Source organism: Schistocerca serialis, chromosome 5, assembly GCF_023864345.2.
Source record: "Schistocerca serialis cubense isolate TAMUIC-IGC-003099 chromosome 5, iqSchSeri2.2, whole genome shotgun sequence".
Taxonomy (NCBI): Eukaryota; Metazoa; Arthropoda; class Insecta; order Orthoptera; family Acrididae; genus Schistocerca; species Schistocerca serialis.
The window spans coordinates 760,222,545-760,238,617 of record NC_064642.1 but is presented as its reverse complement, the minus strand read 5'-3'; the positions used below and the strand labels follow the sequence as shown (position 1 = coordinate 760,238,617).

The following is a 16,073-nucleotide window of genomic DNA, read 5'->3' as shown; positions in this document are numbered from 1 at the left end:
CCAAAGGAGTTGAGGTTGGAGAGGAAATTCTGGAGTTCTTCTTCACTGTGAGTCCAGATCATGAAGATCCCCAAACCACCTTCCCAAACCACCTTCCCTACCCTCTGGATCCTATCCTTGTAACCGCCCCCGATGCAAAACCTGTCCCATGCACCCTCCCACCACCACCTACTCCAGTCCTGTAACCCGGAAGGTGTACACGATCAAAGGCAGAGCCACGTGTGAAAGCACCCACGTGATTTACCAACTGACCTGCCTACACTGTGATGCATTCTATGTGGGAATGACCAGCAACAAACTGTCCATTCGCATCAATGGACACAGGCAGACAGTGTTTGTTGGTAATGAGGATCACCCTGTGGCTAAACATGCCTTGGTGCACAGCCAGCACATCTTGGCACAGTGTTACACCGTCCGGGTTATCTGGATACTTCCCACCAACACCAACCTATCCGAACTCCGGAGATGGGAACTTGCCCTTCAGTATATCCTCTCTTCTCGTCATCCGCCAGGCCTCAATCTCCGCTAATTTCAAGTTGCCGCCACTCATACCTCACCTGTCTTTCTACAACTTCTTTGCCTCTACACTTCTGCCTCGACTGACATCTCTGCCCAAACTCTTTGTCTTTAAATATGTCTGCTTGTGTCTGTATGTGTGGATGGATATGTGCGTGTGTGCGAGTGTATACCTGTTCTTTTTCCCCCTAAGGTAAGTCTTTCCGCTCCCGGGATTGGAATGACTCCTTACCCTCTCCCTTAAAACCCACTTCCTTTCGTCTTCCCCTCTCCTTCCCTCTTTCCTGATGAGGCAACAGTTTGTTGCGAAAGCTTGAATTTTGTGTGTATGTTTGTGTTTGTTTGTGTGTCTATCGACCTGCCAGCGCTTTCGTTCGGTAAGTCACCTCATCTTTGTTTTTATATATAATTTTTCCCACGTGGAATGTTTCCCTCTATTATATTGATAAAATTAGTTTCTTAGGATGATAACGTATAGAATGGATGATGCAAGTAAAACACACTATTTACAAAAATGATTACTAAAATTTTATTATTTCTTTAAAGCCGTTTACAAGAATATAACAATAACATTTGTTGAATAGTTTGAGATAAAATATATGGCAAAGTGAGGTATCAAAATTATAACACATCATTTGCACTGATCTCCAATATACTGAACACTGATGTACATAGTAAATAGTAACTTTGGTATCACAACTGTTCGATTTATGCATTCATTGCTCCAACTATGGCATCTGGTGCTCTTCCAAATAGTTGTAAAATTCTTATTATGTACTGGAGCAGTGCGTACCTTAACCGACCATACCTGCGACAATTGAAATAAATATTAAATTGTTTACTACTATATATCAGCAAATAATTGTGCTAAAGGAGAACTGTGTAGAATGACAACCTGCAATCTTAAAAAAATAGAAATTTTGTTTCAGTCTTCATTTGGAGCAACTATCGATTTAAAAGTGACTTGCATTGGCAACAAAAATTTAAATATTGCACGTAAAATGAAATCTTTTTTTGTTCAGAACAAAACAAAGACAACATTTCATGGCAATGACACAACAGCTGTTACTATGCCAGAATATTATTTACTTGCAAAGGTTGGCGGAACTTTAAACATAAACACTGACAGTTTAAATGCTTCTGGCTTCTGCTGTTTCCCACATAGAGAAATGGCTTTCTATAATTAGAAATGGCATCTGTTATTCTTCAGAGAGAAGATCCACAGACAGGACTCATTTCTACCTTTCATAACAAAAACAATGCAAATCAATAACATGAAAACATTACATTCCACAGCCAGTCACAATTCTGAATATTAGCACTGTACAACAACTGTAAAGATGTGTAAACTCATCTTTGGTAGACAAGCCCTACACGTGATCATTTGAGTGATGTCATAGTAGTGTTTTGACAGTATGCACTTAAACTAAAAAATATATGTGAAGCTGTACTGTGGGCACATTAAAACTTCTACTCAAATACTTATCTACCATTGCTACATAACTGAGGCATACAATAACATAACTACAGATGTTAATCATACAACATTTCTAAGCAAATATTAAATTGTCTTTAAGAGTGTGTGTTGTGGGGAAAGGAAATGGTAGTAGTAACTTATACATAAATACTTCCTAATTAAAACTGAAAAAGTAATAATTTAAATGTAACTGTGTGAAATTAGTGACATATCATTCAGTTACGAGGATAGATTGCTACACACCGTAAAGGCGACATGTTGGTTGCAAACAGGTACAAAGAAAAGGCTGTACATTAAAATTCCTGTCAAAACCTTCTTTAGAAAAGAGGCTTTGGCTGAAAGTTCTGTGTGTAACAGTCTTTTCATAGTGCCTGTCTGCAACTCAATGTGTCATCTTTTTGGTGAGTAGCAATCTATCCTTCATAACTGCTGATGTTCTAACCTGGACTCTCCATTGTTTGATATATTGCACAGGAACACACACATGCAATAGCACCAAATTATGTGTAAAATATCAGATAAGGAAGTATTTTTGAAAAACTAAGAGACAATAATGTGTGATAGTATAGTTGAATGTGTGTACTACTGCTAGAAAAAGAGCTAGTGTGTATGCTGTTTTCAGCTATGAATTACTGTACTCCAGACAATAATTATAGCAGTTTATAACACTATATACGCATATGGTGTGTGAGAGTGTGCGCAGAGGGATTACAGAATAAAAAATGAGAACTGCTAATTATTGTAGACACATTAGCTATCAGCTATGTTTGCACATAGTCACAAGGCTCAAACTCAATGAAATTCCTGCTCAGAAGTGTTGTGAGAATGGAGCATTTGCAAAGAAATTATTGTATTCATGTGTATTTAGCAATGGAAAATCGGCATTTACTTTAACATATCTAATTTGGTCACACAAGAAAAGCCTACTGGTAGGTTTGTGTAATCTCAATTTCCTGTGAAAACTTCTTCATCTCAATACCTTCATTTATTTGTAGGATAATTTAGAGTCTTTACCTCCCCGTGGGATTTATGTTCGCTATACCTCCCTCTGGTTATTCCCTGATGCCTCAGCACGTCCTGTCGTCTCTCTCTTCCAGTTCACTTCTTCCACATATTCCCACTGTCACTGATTCTGTGGCAATATTTCTTATCTCATCACTCTAATTTTCAGCATTCTTCTGGAACACCACATGTCAAATGCTTCAATCCTCTTCTTGCCCAGTTTTCACAGAGCCCACGATTCTCTTTCATGCAACACTGTACATTCTTAGACATTCCTTTCTCAAATTGCTCTCTTTGTCTGTGCTAGTTTGCTTCTTGTATCCTCCTTGCTTCCAAGGTAGCAGAATTCCTTTACTTCACGTAAAGTTTTTTGTCGCACTCCTTTCTGCTACTCCTCAAAACTTTCATCTGTCTGGCTTACTCTCAATAACTGTGTTCTGTAGACTGTCCACTTAACATGTCCCTTAATTATTCTTCACTTTCAGAGGGCAGCAATGCTGTTAGTGAATCTCATCAGAAACACCCTTTCACTCAGAATTTAATGCCATTTCTGATCATTTTTTATAGACTTTATTACTTCTTCGATAAGCAAGTTGAACAGTAGAGGAGACAGACTGTGTCCATACCTTATTGTTCCATCTTGCTTCTTGTACACATTCTATATTACACATCTTTCCCAATAGTGCATCCAGTTTTCCAATACAATTAAAATGTATTGCACCACTTTACATCGCCATAAGATTTTTCTAGGTTGACAATCCCTATGAAGGTGCAAGGATTTTTCTTAATTGTTGCTTCCATTATCAAGCACAACATCAGAACTGTCTCACTGGTGCCTTTTACCTTCCCTAAAGCCAAACTGATCATCATGTAATAGATACTAAATTTTGCTTTCTGTTATTCTGAGCAACAACTTGGATGCACGAGGTGTCAAGCTTATTTTGTGATGCTACTTAAATTTATGTCAGCTTATTTTGTGATGCTACTTAAATTTATGTCAGTGCTATCTTTAGGGTTGTGTGGATCATATTCTTTGAAATCTCTTTGTATGTTGCCAGTCTCTCAGATTCTACAGACTAACTTAAATTTTCGATTGGTTGCCACTTCCCCCAGTGCTCAGGAGAAGGAGAGGATAGTGCACACTTTTGAGAAAGATGAATAATACACATTACATATACAAGCCAAGATGGAACAATAAGAATCAAAGAGCAAGAGAGTAGTTCTCAGATTAAAAAGGGCAAGGCAGAGATGCAACAGCCTGTCTCCTCTACTGATCAACCTGTACATCAAAGAAACAATTATGTAAATAAAAAAAGGTTTGGATGTGACATCAAAATTCAGGATAAAGGATACCACTGATAAGATTAACTGACAACATAGCTATTGTCTGCGGAAATCAGGAAGAATTACAGGATATGTTGAGTGGAACAAACAGTCTGTTGAGCACTGGGGGAAGAAATTCTGAAGGAATGTTATCTACTCCTTCTGAATTGTTTTGTCGCACATATTCCTAAGCTCTTTCAGACTCTAATGCTGGGTCCTCTAGGTCTTCCAAGTTGATATCCATATCACCTTCTGTCACATCAGCAGACAGTTCCTTGCCCTAGTAGAAACCCTCAACATACTTTTTCCACTTATCTGCTCTTTCCTTTGTGTTCAACAACAGAATTTATTTTAAATTATCTGAAAATTATTTTGACTTCTATACAATTTCCAGTTAGATTTCTTTGCACTTTTTCTGTAGCAACTTTACCTTAGCTTCCTTGCATTTCCTATTGATTTCATTACTAAGTGAATTCTACTGTTTCTGTATTCCAGTTGTTCTGTGGTCGTGGAAAACGGGCAGCAAGCCTGAACCTTGAGGCAGGCCTTTAAATAATTAGCTCCCTAAATAAGGCTGACGAGTCAGTGTGCTGTTGTAGAGGATGTTTGTGAAAACTGTTTCCTCTTATTGGACAACAAATACTTTCTGGTGCTGATTAAAGCATATGTAAATAAAATTAATTACTCTTCTGCATCTCCGTCAATGAAAAACAATGTCAAACTGCAGAAAATTATGCATGTGTGATGAAATAACTTTTGTAAGACGTCAATTGTAAGTAGTGATTAGTCTCACATTCAGTTCTCTGACAAATAAAATTGTTTATTCCACAGCAAAAATATTTCCTTTATGCCAAGATTCCCAACCTATGATTCATTAAATGCCCTCTTGTGCCCATTTCTTTATGTATGAGAGCCAAATCCAAGACATCTCATGCTTCATTTCATGTGTGTATTACGTGCTAGTGGACGATCATAGTGTAGTTATCATTTCGAGTTGCTAGATGTCACTGCTGTGCACTATCTCATGCGGAGCTAATGCATTCTTGCGTAAGTTTCCGCTATTACATTTCTAGGCTATTTGCTGCTACTTATGGCTGCTCCTCCCCTGGGCTAATTCCCCTCAGCACTGTCTAATATAATTGAACTGTATTCCATTACTCTTGTTTTATTTTTACTGATATTCACAACCTCTCTTCATTTCATCCAACTACCCTTCTAATTTCTTTGCTGTCTATGATAGGATTAAATGTCATCGGAAAACCTTAACACTTATTTCTTCTCCTGATCTTCTTTCCAAGTTTCTCTCTCATTGCCTTCCCTGCCTGATCAACGTAGAGACTGAATAAGGTGGCAAATATGCTACACCCTGTCTCACTTCCTCCTCAACTAATGCCTCCCTCACATCCTTCAACTCTTTAAAACTGCAGTCTGGTTTGTGTAGATAACCATGTACTCCTTGTCTTTTATCCCTGCTATCTTCAGAATTTCGGAGAGTGTCTTGCAGTTAACTTTGTCAGATGCTTTCTCTACACCTTTAAAATGCTATAAACATATGTTTGTCTCTTGCAATTTGTATGCAATCTTTACTATCACCATTTATTTGCAGATTATGTATCAAATAAGAAGATGAAGATACATTTGTCTCTCCGAGACATACTTGTCTTTCAAATGCTGCTTATACTATTATGTAACTGAGAATAAAACACTTGTTATCTCACCATAATTTCATTTCAAAAGATGTCCTTTCTCTGAAGGCCAAGACTTTATGGGAGAGGCCAGCTCCTTCAAATTTAAAGGCACCTTGAGTTGCACTTCTAGCCATCACAGTGTAGCGGTCAACAGGATCGCCATGCTCTTTTGCTATTGCTCTTATTGTGTTTATGTTCCTGCAATTGAGATAAGATAAAATGTAATGACAAATGACAACACTCAGATCATTAGAAAATTATAAAAACTACATCAGAAATTAACCTTCAGGACAGAACAGTGGACAAAAAAATAGAACATAACACACAAAAATGTGGCACCCAGAAAAAAGTGTCACGTATATAATGTATTCAAAATGAAGTTTTAACTAGTGGTAGGAAAATCACCAAGCACCTTAAAACTGAACATATGAATGGTAAAAAGAGGAGAGGAGGAGAGGGAGAATGGATTCTCAAATCTTTCAAATTTCCATTTTTCATTTGAACTACACTTATATCGAAACGGCAAAGTGGTTGACAGTTGAGCACAGAAAACATCAGTTTTTTCTGTTCGTTGTCACCTCACACATGCAGTATGACCAGGACACTTCTGGCAAATTCACAGTACTGAATTTCCTTTGAAGGACTGTAAAACTTTTCTGTCTCTCTTTCACTACTGGCTTTAGACATTCTGTTGTGTAAAATGAACATGCTGCACAGGGGAACAGAGCACATTACATTAGTGGTCACATTCTTAATCTGCAGAAAAATAGTGGTAATCATCATCTGAGGTAGGGCAGCAATATAAAGGCAGTGAACAGAACACTAGGTGTGACCAAGTGCATGATCTGACTGTTTGTTGCTACTGTAGCCATACTGTAAACAGCCTAGTGTCAACCATTTTTTAAATTATGATCCAGGTATAATATGTATAATGCCACTGGTCAGATGATGATCCTCCTCCTCTTCATCCTCCATTCCAGTATTAGATGAGTAGTAATGGCCTTCAATTTTCTGTATAACCAATATAATTATCTGTTGCCACAAAAATGCCTTTCATCACTGTTAATGTGATACTGGAAAAAAGAACAAATTAGAATAGAAATAATGGATTCAACTCCTTGTTTATGTTCTTAGCCAATACCTCCCCACTTTCTCTGTACAGCAAGTCGTTACCTCTACAAATTTTATCATATTCACTGATATTATATAGTTTTTTCTGCCACTGTTTTGTTTTTAGGACAAGTTCTGTTTCCCCGTTTTCAACACATCCTCAGAAATAAAATTATTTATTGAAAAAACAAAAATTATTGTTACAGTTGGGTTTGCCAAATCATTACCATTTCCATAATCATTTATGTAAACAGTCTTCAAAATGGCACTAAATATAAGGGAGAAGAGAGAAGGGGAACACTGTTGACCAGGGAGCAACAGCAAACTGGTACACACCGTCTTTTAGAATTGTAATGTTCCTTCATCTGGAAAGAGAGAGGAAAAATTTGGAAAAAAAGTATACTATTCTGAATGTTAGGTAAGGAAGTCACCAAAGAGACACTCCAGGTAGAGGAGAGTCTGAAAGGACCAGATTAGTTATGAAATATCATTTGGTTGCTGACTTCTTACTTGCGTGCAGTTACTGTGGGCAAATGCATATAGTACGTAAATCTGTACTTACCTTACCTACATTTTTCCACTAGTTTCTAAAGGCTTATAATTAAAATGTTTACAAACTATGCAATATTGTTTGTTTAATGATGCACCTCATAGAGAGACACTGCATAAAGTGTCTTCATTCATATCCATCTGAATTTTATTACTTCACTTTATACATATTATTAAGTTTCAGAAGAATTAGTAGCTCATTTTATTTTTCCTAGTGTCAGATAAATTAGTCTCTAATAGCATATTTAAGCACATGTTAATGGCTTACAATTTTGAACATGCCATTTCTTGTTCTTTTAGGCAGAGACTCAAAGTTAACGAGGCATTAACGATATTCCTTTTCCATTTTACATTGATCTACTTTGCACAATTGCTATTTTCCTAAATTGATTATTTCCTAGATCATGTTTATTGAAAATAAATGGTCCTATATGATTGGCCAAAGTTCATGTCACTTCTGTTTATAAAATGGGTAAAATAAATGGATGTGGAAAATTACTTGCCAGTATCCCTACTGGCAAGTAATGCCAGCTGGATCTTAGGCCACTTTTCATACTCAGGCATTATAATGTTGCTGGAGAAAAAGACACTTCTTCCAAATAACATGCAAGGTCTCAGGAAAAACAAAATGTCTGAAACACAGTTTACCTTTTTCACACACACACTATTTAACATAAAGAAGAACATGTAGGTTCTGTCTGTCTACATTTTCGAATGAGTAAGATGAAATCTGATTCAATTTTTATGCAAATATGTGATCAGCTCAAAGAAATAGGGACTAATAGATAACAGAATATTACACTGGACAGAACAACAGAAACAAAAGTGACACTGATTGTCACCAAGGAAGCACAACAAGTCTGTTTATGTTCAAAAAATACATGAATGATTTATCACATTAGGTCAAAAGCACTATCAGATTAATCACTGACAATTCTGTTGTCTACAGAAAAGTATTGTCGCGGAATTATTGTAAAGAAGTACAGAAAGCATAGGCAGTATTTCCACTCGGTGTTATGCACTGCAGCTCTCTCCTAATATAGAGAAATGGAAGGTAATGCCCATAGAAAAGAGAGGGAAGTTGACAGAAATTGATTACATAATGAGCGATAAACTTCTGAAGTTTGTAACATCACTTAAATAGCTGCAGATTATAGTCTAAAGTGATACCAAATGCGAAAATGCAAAGCAGGGAAAGCAAATACAAAACTTAAGTTTTGTAGATTGGGGGCTGGTAAACTGTAAAAAGCTAATGTCACCAATTATAGAGTAGCACTCATGCATTGGGAGTTCTTATACAGTCAGCATGACAGCAGACACTAAATACACGAAAGTGCCAAAGAAACTGGTATATACATGCGTATTCAAATACAGGCAGAATATGGTGCCTATATAAAACAACAAGTGATGGCGCAGTTGTTAGATCAGTTATGCTTCTACAATGCCAGGTTATCAAGATTTAAGTGAGTTTGAATGTGGTGTTATAGTCGGCACACAAGCGATGGGACACACCATCTCCGAGGTAGCGATGAAGTGGAAGTTTACCTGTACAATCATTTCACAAGTGTACTGTGAATATCAGGAATCCTGTAAGACATCAAATCTCTGCAGCCAGAAAAAGACCCTGCAAGAATGGGACAAACAACGACTGAAGAGAATCGTTCAACGCAACAGAAGTGCAACCCTTCTGCAAATTGCTGCAGATTTCAATGCTGGGCCATCAACAAGTGTCAGCGTGCAAACCATTCTCCGAATCATAATCGGTATGGGTTTTTGGAGCCGAAGGCCCACTCGTGTGCCTTTGATGACTGCACAACACAGAACTTTACGCCTTGCCTGGGCCTGTCAACACCAACATTGGACTGTTGATGATTGGAAACATGTTGCCTGGTCAGACGAGTCTCGTTTCAAACTGTATCGAGCAGATGGACGTGTACGGGTATGGAGACAACCTCATGAATCCATGGACCCTGTATGTCAGCAGGTGACTGTTCAAGCTGGTGGAGGTTCTGTAATGGTGTGGGGCGTGTGCAGTTGGACTGATATAGGACCTCTGATACATCTAGACACGACTCTGACAGGCGACATGTACGTAAACATTCTGTCTGATCACCTGCAACCATTCATGTCAATTGTGCACTCCGATGGACTTGGGAAATTCCAGAAGGACAATATGACACCCCACACATCCAGAATTGCTACAGAGTGGCTCGAGGAACACTCTTCTGAGTTTACACACTTGTGCTGGCCACCAAACTCCACAGACATGAACAATATTGAGCATATCCGGGATACCTTGCAACATACTGTTCAGAAGAGATGTCCACCCTCTCGTACACTTGCAGATTTATGGACAGCCCTGCAAGATTCACGGCGTCAGTTCCCTCCACCACTAGTTCAGACATTAGTCGAGTCCATGGCATGTTGTGTTACGGTACTTCTGCATGTTCGTGGGCCCCCTACACGATATTAGGCAGGTATACAAGTTTCCTTGGCTCTTCAGCGTAAATCAAAGATTTGGTACTAGACTCACAAGCAATACACATACAGTCTATATGTAGAGAAATTTAATCAGAATTTCTAGGACAAAAGGTGATAATGTTCTCACAGAATCCTGTTGGATAAATTTACAGAGCTAGTAGTCAAGAATGACGCATAAGGACCACAGCAATAACGTAGGATAGCTGAGTGCGCATACTGTGACGAGTTTACAATTATTTCGTCCCTGGCTTCATTCATGCTTGAAATAATCGAGAAAGTGTCTAATAATGATTCAAATTAGCCTCTGCCATACCATGCAATGTGGCCTCTGAAGTATATTTTTAGGTGTAGATGTATGTACTTGAATTCCATTTCTCTGGACATTCAAGTCCCTCCCTCTGCAATATGTGAACCATCAAGTGTTACTTCTTGTATGCCCGTTTCATTAATTTGTGCATTGTCATAATGACTATTTTGCTGGAAGTAAGTAGGCCTCCTCATGTAACAATGCATCCTTATACCACAAACAGATTACGGCACACAGCTACAGCAACAGCTAGTACATTAGCACGCTGTTAATAATGCAAATAACTTCATGACAGTCTGTAACTGTGTGTGGCTTATGTTCACTGAAGCAGTATTTTGTAATATCGAAATGGGGAAATTGCTTTTTCACGACAGTGCCATATTTCAATTTTTTCTTTCATTAAATAAAAGAAAACCATTATACATGTGAAAGGTGCCAACTGCTGAAGGCGAATTAATAATCAGAGATAATCAAACACTGGAAACTCCAGGTACGGATATCAACTATGTAGGAAAAGACAGATTGCTACTTACTGTAAAGAAGACACATCAAGTCACAGACAGGCACAATTAAAAGACACTCACATTTAGCTTTCGGCTATAGCCTTTATCAGTAAAAGACACACACAAATACACACCATTCACATACACAAGCAAGCACACATCATGGACACATGACTGCCAACTCTAGAATCTCAGGCTGGAATACAGCCAGCCGTATTCCGGCCTGAGATGCTGGAGTTAATGTGCATGTGTGCTTGCTAGTGTGTGTGAATGGTGCATGTGTAACTCTCTCTTACTGACAAAGGCTATGCCAAAAGCTATATGTGAATGTCTTAATTGTGCTTGTCTGTGATTTGACATGTCTTCTTTACGGTAAGTAGCAATCCATTTCTTTCCACATTATTAATCAAGGATAATGATAGATCATCATTATCTACACACAAGTGAAACAAATTAACTAATTTTTAATATTCTGTAATAACAACACCAAAATATGAGTATTTTTAGGAAAATTGGCTTCACATAAGAGATCTGGATATGTGTGTCTGAGTAATTAGGAAATGGAGAATGCTATCAATGACTTAACATAATAACAGAAACAGAAGACCAACTAAGAGTGAAATAGCTGAAAAGAAATGCTGCAGCAGGTGGCCTATAGGCCTTTTTGTACAGGCTGGCTTTGTTTCTGGCTTTACAAGTTTCCACAAACAGTCTACCTTTGATACAGTGAAATGCTTACGTAATCATATGTGAAGCCCTTATCATTTTATACAGAACACTTCAAATGAGAAGATGGTATTGACCAAATGTCTTGCCCAACTGCAATGCAGCAGTAGAAATGTCTCTTTCCCCTTAAAGTCCTCTGCCATATCTGCTAGTCTTCAAATTTTTTTTTTATATTTTGTCATTTATGCATGACAGCCGTCCGAAGTATATGTAAAATTCACTTGTGGCACTTTTACACATAATAGCCATACCAACTATATGTCAAATGCACCTGAGGTACTACAAGTTTCTCACTTCTAAAAATTGCAAACACAGACTACTATATAGGTTTGGCGTAGCATCGTCATTAACACACTTAGCTTTTCAAAAGAAGAATCTAAAAGTCCCTATCATGCAACAAGTCTTCCTAAATCTTAAACATCACATGCAATTAATGACATATATCTCAATGGGTCCAAGAACATAATTTTGAGGAAGTGCTAGCACATGAAAAAAGACAGGCATTTGTACAAAACTAAACTAAAACACTATCTTTCAGAACCTGTGTTGTTCATCTGCCAAAACACAGCCAAGGAGTACTGAGCATTTTTCCACATATCTTTCAATGATGTGCTTCCGCTGTACTTCCCCAGTTTTAATGAATGAAGGAACATATGATTCCAAAAACTAGTTTCCACAGCCCTTTAGGGATCACTTTGTATTTGTAAGAGACACAATTTTTTTCTATATTTATTAGTTTAAAATCATTTAATGAGATTTTAATTACAAGTCAAGTAATTTTAAAATAATAATATTTACAAATCAACTACAAACATTTCTTCAAGAATGGTGTTATTTGCCTTAAAATAGCCTAACAGAAGGCTACCTCCAAGTACAAACTAAATAATAAGTAAGTTATAGTTTAATGTGCTGTCAGTGGTAGTATTATTAGAGATGGAACTGGACAAGGATGACAGAAGAAACAGGTTTTGTCCTTTTCAATTCCCGCAGAAATTGACGAAAATAAGAGTAAACATAAGTTCGGACAGCCTGACAGGGGTTTGAATCCTGTTCCCCTTATCGCATGTCCACTGCCTTAATGACTGTGTCATTTTACTCCCGATACATGAAGCAAATGTGGCAGAGATTATCATAAAAACAATTGAAACAATTCCTACAAGAACTAGTTACTGTCACTGCCAAGGCTTATAATGAAAAATGTAATTCTGCAGCAGTTAGAAAGTTTTTACTGCATCCAGTAAGCATCATTGTCAGCAGGTGGAGCAACTTTGATATGCAAGACAATGAAATTATTAGCATACTGTGGTATGAAGTAAGACAGATGGCACAATACTGTGTGAAGCTCTAATACCTACATAGCTCGTAAGGCAGGTATACACTGCCCGATCATGTGGGATGTTGCAAACTTCCATCAATAATAACTTCGATATAATGCACCTACTGGCAGAAGGGTTATATAGAACTGCTGTTATTTTCTGTACACATAAAAGATCTGGCGAACAGGGTAAGCAGCAATCTGCAACTATTTGCTGATGATGCTGTGGTGTATGGAAAAAATCTTGACACGTCAATTAAATATCTAGACATAACACTGCAAAGTAATACAAAGTGGAATGAGCACATAAGGACTGTGATAGGGAAAGGGAATGGTCAACTTTGGTTTATTAGGAGAATTTTAAGAAAGTGTGGTTCATCTGTAAAGCAGACCACATACAGGACACTTATGCAACCCATTGTTGAGTACTTTTTGATTGGGATCCGCACAAGCTCAAATTAAAGGAAGACATTGAAGTAATTCAGAAGTGGGCTGCTCGATTTGTAACGGATGGGTTTGAACAACATGCAAGTATTAAGTAAATGCTTCGGGAACTCAAATGGGAATCACTGAAGGGAAGGCAACGTTCTTTTCGTGGAGCACTATTGGGAAAATTTAGAGAACCAGCATCTGAGCCTGACTGTAGATGGATTCTATTGTTGTCAACGTACTTCTTGCGTACAGACCATGAAAATATGATTAGAGAGATTATGGCTCATAAGGAGGCACATAAACAGTCATTTCTCCTTCACTCTATTTGTGAGTGGAACAGAGAAGAAAATGACTAATAATGGTACAGGTTACCCTCTGTCACATACCATACAGTGGCTTGTGGAGTTTGGATGTAGATGCAGACATTACATAAGAAAGTCCTGGACTGAACTCCTTTTAACATATTTGTTAAATTGAACTGTTTTACACTGCATTTGCATCAAATACAAGCATTGGAACTAATCAAAATGCTAATACCAACAGTGGAATTTTTCGAGACTGAACAACATTTTTCATGAACTGGCTGGGACACTGTGTAACTGGTACTCAACAAATTAACTTGTCCGTAACAATGACAATTATAATGCTAGCCATCACAATTTTATGTAACCAAGCTAAATTAGTAGCAAAAGCCCCAAACATTTTTTTGTTTTTAATTTGTGTGTGTGATATTAATGCAAAGAATCTTTTGCATCCAGTCACTTGGGCCTGATAAAAGTTGTATTACAGACAACACAGTAATCATTTTATTAACAGACACCATTGTTAGAGTCTGCAAGATATTTGTGAAACTGTTCTTCATGGTGTGATGCAGTGAGCACTTTTCTGGGATATTAGCCACAAAGAATGCAAGTGCGTGAATGCCACTAAAAGTCACCATCAGACTAGGTGGTTGGGCACAGAAATTGTTTGACCAACAGTGAGGCATAACACTGGTTGTACAATCTAAAAGTCCTCCAGTATTTAGGGTTATACTGTATATTAGAGCAATTTGCAATCTGCTACAAAGATTCCTCTCCTTCTCCCTAAAATTGACTAAAAACACTAAAAGAATATCTCATTATGCCTCTCAAAAATGATGCGGGACCCATTATGCTGACATCTTGGGACAACTAATATATTTCCTTAGAACACTGTTGACACTTGCAATGGGCAAATCAACCTCAAATGAGACCCTTAGAACATAAATTCAATTGATCATGTTCTAAAGCATCTGGAACAGCAACTATATTTTCATTAATGATACTCAACTGCAGATGGCTTTAGTGAGTTTTAGGTACAAAGGTACAACAACATCATAACCACTGAAAAATTGTTGGTTCCCTTTGACTTGGGTGACAGGTAGGACAGCATCAGCAATGTGTGCACAGATTCTAGTCAAAATTTCAGAAGGTATTTCATGTTCCTTCATTCCAAAAACAATAAAAATGTTGTACACAACAGAAATGGCTGTCCTGCTTGCTTGTAGCTACAAATGACAAGGGACAAATCTTTGCCAGATGATGTGACTGCTCAACTCTTCCACATATCTGTACCTACCTACCTACATACCTCCCTACCTACCTTTTTTTAAGAATCACTCTGCTACCAACTATTCTCTCATCAAAACTGCAAAAAGCTAGTCCACATCACAATAAACGTCACACGCATATGATTTCTCATCAGAAAGAGTTAAAAATTTCAATATAGTATTCTCTGTTCAGATGACGACTATAGAAAATATATCTTGCCCCCTCCAGCTCTTTATCTGTAACCTCTTGGAAATAATAAGCTGAGTTCAAATGAAAAATTAATTACTGCACTTCCATGTTCATGTCCAGTTTGCTTACAACATCACAGAACATTATTGAAAGCAAAAAACAAGAAGGAAGACTAATGCTATGATATCTACAACTCCCATGTGAGAACATTTACAATGATAAATAAACATAGTAATACGTAAACCAATAAACAAAGTCATAATTGTCATTACTTAATTCAAATTCATTTCACTTCATCAAAAGAAACATAAAAATTTATTTCTCGATGTAGATATAATACCCATTGCTAGAACGTCTTTATACACAAATTAATGTCTAATGACATTATAAAAAAATTGTTACACATTAAGGCCAACATACCGGATTACTAATAGCATAGAGTTTGGCATCGTTCGGAGAGCTGTCATTATTTTGTCAAATTTTTTACGAGCTACTTCTGTCATGTATTTCATATCATCATCACTAAGACTCACTTTCAATACATAGTTTGACATCCTTAGTGGCCTCTGTGTTAGAATTTCAGATAACTGTTCATAGTCTGTAATAAATAATAAGGCAAATTATACTGAATCTTATATGTCACCAATGTTAACATTTTTAGCTCAATTATTTGTCACAAAAAATTAAAAAAAAAGTAAATAAAAATTCCATGAATACAGAGAGGAGGTGTATAAAATACTAAAATTTGGAAGTGAATACACCTTTTTTGTTAACTTACAGGTTTCTTTTGAAGAGCTGTCACTGCTAATTCGGTATTTAAAAAAGAATTGATTAATGGTTAAGTCCTACAGAAACTGTTAACAGTGCTGATTTTGGCTAATGAT

The 16,073-nt window shown here is 37.2% G+C and overlaps 1 protein-coding gene across 3 annotated transcripts in view; it reads right to left on the bottom strand.

Annotated features, from left to right (window-relative positions):
* Positions 1 to 1,021: 1,021 nt before the first annotated feature.
* The window catches only part of LOC126481205 (uncharacterized aarF domain-containing protein kinase 5), a 164,905-nt gene continuing 149,853 nt past the window's right edge, over positions 1,022 to 16,073 (bottom strand). Inside the window, exons 9-11 of one of the 3 annotated variants that reach the window (XM_050104805.1) lie at positions 15,610 to 15,787; positions 6,037 to 6,204; positions 1,022 to 1,324 (exon numbers count right to left, since the gene is read on the bottom strand). In XM_050104805.1, the coding sequence (XP_049960762.1) occupies positions 1,225 to 1,324; positions 6,037 to 6,204; positions 15,610 to 15,787 (446 nt within the window). In that variant the 3' untranslated portion in view covers positions 1,022 to 1,224. Of the gene's footprint in view, positions 1,325 to 6,036; positions 6,205 to 15,609; positions 15,788 to 16,073 lie in introns of those variants that run through there. The other 2 variants (XM_050104803.1, XM_050104806.1) reach the window with 2 other exon arrangements.